The sequence below is a fragment of the Lactuca sativa genome, chromosome 3, assembly GCF_002870075.4.
Source record: "Lactuca sativa cultivar Salinas chromosome 3, Lsat_Salinas_v11, whole genome shotgun sequence".
In the NCBI taxonomy this organism is placed as follows: Eukaryota; Viridiplantae; Streptophyta; class Magnoliopsida; order Asterales; family Asteraceae; genus Lactuca; species Lactuca sativa.
In genome coordinates this window covers 174287648-174293461 of record NC_056625.2, presented here as the reverse complement: position 1 = coordinate 174293461, position 5814 = coordinate 174287648, and the positions used below count along the sequence as shown (strand labels likewise).

Below are 5814 nucleotides of genomic sequence, written 5' to 3'. Positions count from 1 at the left end.
GTATTCCTACTTGGGTTGCCCACTGACCCGGTGTCTTCGGTAGTACGGGCCCAATACTATCGACCACACCGCATCAGCATTCATCCCAAGTTCTCCTCCCCAAACCCCAGATCGTGAGTACTCTACTCTTGTTATGCACTAACTACCCGCTCGCTATCACAGCATCTCATAGCAAAAGACTTCCCTAGACTAAGGCATCACAAATTAGGCCACTCTAGTGCTATCATGAATACCTAGTCTTCTAGCATGCATAACAATTCATATCATATCATATCTGTTAATACAACATTATAAGAGTATTTTGGGGATTTTTACCGTTCGGGCGCTGGCTGATCGTACACACTGCTTCATTCTTGTTTACCACGATTACTTTATAAAGATTTTATGTCTTTATTTTAAAAGTTTTCCTCAAGTCCTTGGTTTGAGTTCAGTTACGCCCGAAGGTGTACCCGAATCCCTCAAACCAAGGCTCTGATACCAATTTGTAACAACAGCAATTTTTAAACAAATTTTTTTCATTTCAAAAGGAAGTATTTTCATCCAAAACAAGGCATAAACATTCAACGTGTCATATCATAATACAAATCATATGAATCCCAAGATCATAAATCATCTATCAGTGTGTACAGATCACGCCGGCGCCTTCCCACGGTCCTCGCTAGTACCTGAAACACATACACAACAACTGTAAGCATAATCGCTTAGTGAGTTCCCCAAAATACAACTTACGCACATACGCCTTTCCAGGCCCTGACCTTCCGGTCCATGTGTCTCAGGGGACTTCCGTCCCTGCTGGGTAAACCTTCCGGTCCTACCCACGCCAACCCTTCGGTCCACACTACAATGCCTTCCGGCCCATGACATATTTGCCTTCCGGCCCACATTAAACATATCATACATAGCACATATAACAATTAACTTATCACATATAACACATATGTATCATATCATAACCGACCTTCCGGTCACACAATCAAACCCTTCCGGGTACGGTATAGTGAGAAGACTCACCTCGTGAATATCGATAGCTAGCAAATCCCGAAATCACTCGTGCTCGATCCTCCGAGCTACAATCTCCCTATAACATCATACATCTCTTATTAACACTTTTTACCTCTAAGGTTGACTATCCCTAAGAAGTCAAAACAGGTCAACTCTGGTCAACGGTCAACGGTCAACTTTGACCGGACTCGACGAGTGCACATGGGCAACTCGGCGAGTCTAGGCGTTTTCACCAACTCTCTAGGATTCCCTTCTTACACGTCGAGTACTCCCCCTGACTCGACGAGTTCCACCTGGAAGAATCGCGGGGCCACCCCGACTCAACTCGCCGAGTCTCAAGAACAACTCGGCGAGTCCCAGCTCGACTCAGTCCACCTGTCAACCCTCTCTAACTCACCCTGACTCACTGAGTCAACCTATGACTCGTCTGGACCACTCACTGAGCGAACTCAAGGCAATCTTCAAGCTACTCGCCGTGTCTGCTCATCGGACTCGGCGAGTCTATACCATGCAATCACTCAAACTCGCTTCTAAGGTCAGATCTGCTCCAACAATTCATAGATCTGGCCTTCCTAGACTGATTCATCACGTAAAGCCCCAAACTTGGTGTACATACAACCTCTAAATGTCCATATATGAAGAATTATCAACAAATATCACAACTCAAGGTCATAACCTCCACTGTTCTTCATAAATCTTGATGAATGAGGCTCTCTGGACCTCTATGGATCCAGATCCAAAGCCTCATCACTAGCAAGGGACTATTTGACCATCAAATCAACCCAACAAAGGCCACAAGAAGCCCTAAATCCAAATATACTTCACAAAACAGAAGATGAGCCGAAATCATACCTTTAGATCGATGATCTAAGCTTCAAATCCACAGAATAGCAACCTCCTTTGCTTCCTCTTGGCTAGGACTTCCCTCTTCTTTGCTAAACAACACACAAAGGTCAAGAAATGCTTCCATTCTCTCTCTCAAATCGCTAAAGCACTCTAGGGTTTCTCTCTATGGACTGCTGGGTACAAATGACGGCCATAAGGCCCTTTAAATAGGTCCCAAACCCGAGAAATTAGGGTTTCATTAAACAGCGCGGACTCGCCGAGTCCATATCCTGGACTCGCCAAGTCCAGGTGAATCCTGCGTCCAGAATCACGTCCCTACTCGGCGAGTCTGAGCTCCAACTCGCCGAGTCCCCTCTCAAAACACCAAAATCATAAACAATAAAGATACCTGGAAATTCAGGCTGTTACAGCTTTTAAAACCGCATGTGTGAATAAATGTTGTAGAACGATGATACCAAGATCGCAGAGCTTGTTTAAGCTCATACAAAGATTTGCGTAACCGACAAACACGTTTTGGGTGTTGCGGATCTGTGAAACTAGTGGGTTGGAACATATACATGGTCTCGTTGAGATTCCCATGTAAGAAAGCATTCTTTACATCTAGTTGGTGTATAGCCCATGATCGGGAAATGACAAGACTAAGAACAGTGCGGATTCTGGTAGGTTTCACTACAGGACTGAATGTTTCATCGTAGTCTACTCCGACTTGTTGGCATTTTCCATTAATCACTAAGCGTGCTTTATATCGTGCAAGAGTTCCGTTTGCATGAAATTTGTGCGTGTATATCCACATACAGCGTATGACATGAGCCTTGGGGGGACGAGGTACAAGTTCCCATGTGTTGTTATCTATTAGAGCTCGATGTTCATTAGTCATGGCGGAGTACCAGTTTGGATCAGATAGGGCATGTTTGTGGGATTTGGGAAGAGGTGAAATGGTGGAGGCTTTGGTGTTGGTGTGAAGGTTGAGTGGTGGGTTTGGTTTGATGATCCCAACTTTGGAGCAGGTGGTCATGGGGTGACATGATGTAGGAGGGGGGCAGAGGTGGAGGGGGTGGTTGGCTTCGTCGGGAGTAAGTAAGTGGGTAGTATGAGGGTGGAGGAAGGGTAGGTTGGGACGTAGTTTCAGGGGTTTGGTTGGGAGAGGGAGGGGAAAAAGTGGTTTGGGTGGGAGCAGAATGAGTGGGAGAAGGGTGGTTGTGGTTCGAAGGTGGTTGAGTGGGAGTTGATATTGATGTTGTTGGAGGGTGGAAGAGGAGAGGAGAGGGTTCTGTTTCAAGGAAAGAGTAATTGTGTGGTGGGTTTGGCGTGTGAGATGCATAAGGAAAAGAAGTTTCATCAAAGGTTACATGTCGGGAGAGAATGAATTTACCGGTGGACATGTCGAGGCATCTATATCCTCGGTATTGGGTTGGCTAACCTAGAAAAAGGAAAGGTGTAGACCGAGGTGCTAGTTTGTGTTGGCGGGTGGCACTTAGGTTGGGAAAGCAGACACAACCAAAGATTCGTAGGTGGTCGTAAGTTGGATGTTTGAGGTAGAGGACGGAGGTAGGGGTTCGGTTGTCAAGTAATGGATTAGGAAGGATGTTGTGCAAGTAGGTAGCGGTATGAAGGGCCTCGACCCAAAAGGAAGGTGGTAAAAAAGCATGGGTAAGTAAGGACAACATGATTTCGTTTATGCGACGGATCATTCGTTCGGTTGTGCCATTTTGTTGAGAGGTGTGTGGGCACGAGAAGCGAATGTGATGACCGGTGGTGGAAGCAAAATTATGGAAGTGGTGATTGTCGAATTCATCGCCCTTGTCACATTGGAAAGTTTTGAGGGTGATATTGAATTGAGTGTGGATATATTTGTAGAAGGCTGTGATTTTGGGAAAAGTTTCTGATTTGTATTTTAAGGGAAACACCCATGTAAAATGGATGAAATCGTCAATAATGATGAGGTAGTATTTAAAATTAGTTTTGCTGTGGATAAGTGAGGTCCAAAGGTCGGCGTGAACTAGATCAAATGGTTTGAGAGTAAAGGATGTGGAGTTTTTGAATGGTAGACGTTTGTGTTTACCAAGTTGACAAGAATGACAAACTGATAAACGATCATTTTTTTTGCAAGAAATATTTTTATTTTGACAAATAAAATCTATTACATGATGACCCGGATGACTGAGTCTAAAATGCCAAAGAGGAAAACTAGAAGAAACATAAAAAGATGAAGCTGGAGCGTTGGCTTGTTTGGTGAAGGGGTAGAGATCACCGGAATTGTCGTGTCTAGAGAGGTGCTTCTTGGTCTTGTAATCCTTTATAGAAAAACCAAAGGAGTCAAATTCAATAGAAAATGAATTATCACGACAATATTTACGAACAAATATAAGATCTTTAACGGTATGAGGTGTGTGGAGTACATCTTTTAGATGAATAGGTTTGGATGCATGGGGTAATGTTGTATGACCTGATCCAAGAACTGGTACTTGATTGCCATTTGCAACAAACACAGATTTAATAGAAGACAAACTATGGATCGAGATTTTACCTTCGTTGGCTATGAGATGAGATGTAGATCCAGTGTTTATGTACCAATCAGCATGCTCTTGGTCCAGAGTCATAGCTGAAAAAGTAGCCCGAGTTCAGAAGGATCAAGTGGGTTTACCTCCGTAAGATTGGCTTCAGCTGGTGGTTGTCGTGGTTGCTGCTGGGAAGAAGAGGTAGGCCAGGGAGAAGCCCATCCAGCTTGAGTAGGATATGGACAAGGTGGTGGTGAATCCCAATATGGGTGGCCCTATAATGGCGGTGGGTATCCGGCCCATGTAGGGTGTGTTTTATTGGACATAGGGCTACTATGATTATTTGATTGGGTTTGTGTTGGCCGACCAGAGGAGGTATAACCAGGTCGAGAAGGAGATGCAGATATAGGCACTCGACGATTTGTGTTCCGCTGCTGGTTAGGGCGGCCTCTGTTTCCAGATTCGCCACGTCGGAAATTGGAGTTTGTTGGTGGGTTGTGTTCAACAGTAGCAACGGTCTCTGTGGATGAGTGGGAATCTCGAGCACGTTGTCGCTGAGTTTCAAGTTGAAGCATGGAGCACGCGGTATCCCATGGAGGTAGGGTATGATTGATGTAGGCGCCGACTGTGTCAAATTCGGATGGCAACCCACAGATAAGTTGAAGAACCAGACGTTTCTCGTTGACAGGGCAATCAACGTCATTCAGTTGACTTGCCAGATCTTTGAGATGTTGGCAATAAGCTTCAAGGGACGACATTGCTCGAAGGGTAAGGTTTGTGAACTCGTGTTTAAGAGTAGCAGCACGAGATCCTTTGTTGTTGAGGAAGATATTTTGAATTTTGAACCAGGCTTCATATGGTGTGGAGCCCGGTTCAAGCACCCGCGCAAGGAGATCGTCTGAAATTTTTCATTAAATCCATTGGAGGACGATGGCATCAATATCTGACCAGTTTTCATAGGTCGGGTCAGTCTTGGATGGAGGGTCGAAACCATCAATATGGGCAAGAACTCTGTAACCTCTAGCATGATGTTTGAACAAGCGAACCCATGAAGAGTATGATACCTTGGTACCATCAAGGGTACGAATCTTGTTTTGTATGTTTATGACCGTGTAGACGGGATGGAGAGCTTTGACATGAGTTGGGTCTTGTTTGTCTGACATCGTGAATAGAGAGGATGATCAGAAATGAAGTAAAGATGTCCCGCAGTAGCTGAGACAGTAGGGAGAGATTTTGAGGTAAGGAGCACTTGGCTTTGATACCATATAATTACAAAAGAATTGATGCCTTTCATTGATAAAGGAGGGGATTAAATACCCACTGTACAGAGTGATTATAGGAGGAAATTGGGGAAAATCTAGGCTAAATAAGGAAGAAGTAATCTACATTAATTACACAGTAAATATACATAAGGTATATATTTTGGTTAATAGTATCAAATGAATATGGTTTGAGTAAAAATATAAGT

The 5814-nt window shown here is 44.2% G+C and overlaps 1 protein-coding gene across 1 annotated transcript; it reads right to left on the bottom strand.

Moving 5' to 3' along the window:
* Nucleotides 1-4621: 4621 nt before the first annotated feature.
* LOC111885297 (uncharacterized) lies at nt 4622-5104 on the bottom strand. Its single transcript, XM_023881560.1, has one exon. It carries the CDS (start codon nt 5102-5104, stop codon nt 4622-4624), a length of 483 nt encoding a protein of 160 aa, XP_023737328.1.
* Nucleotides 5105-5814: the final 710 nt, after the last annotated feature.

Bases quoted from the DNA above. Each gene is read 5' to 3' on its own strand.
- LOC111885297 (XM_023881560.1), bottom strand. From the start codon at position 5,104: ATGTCGTCCCTTGAAGCTTATTGCCAACATCTCAAAGATCTGGCAAGT.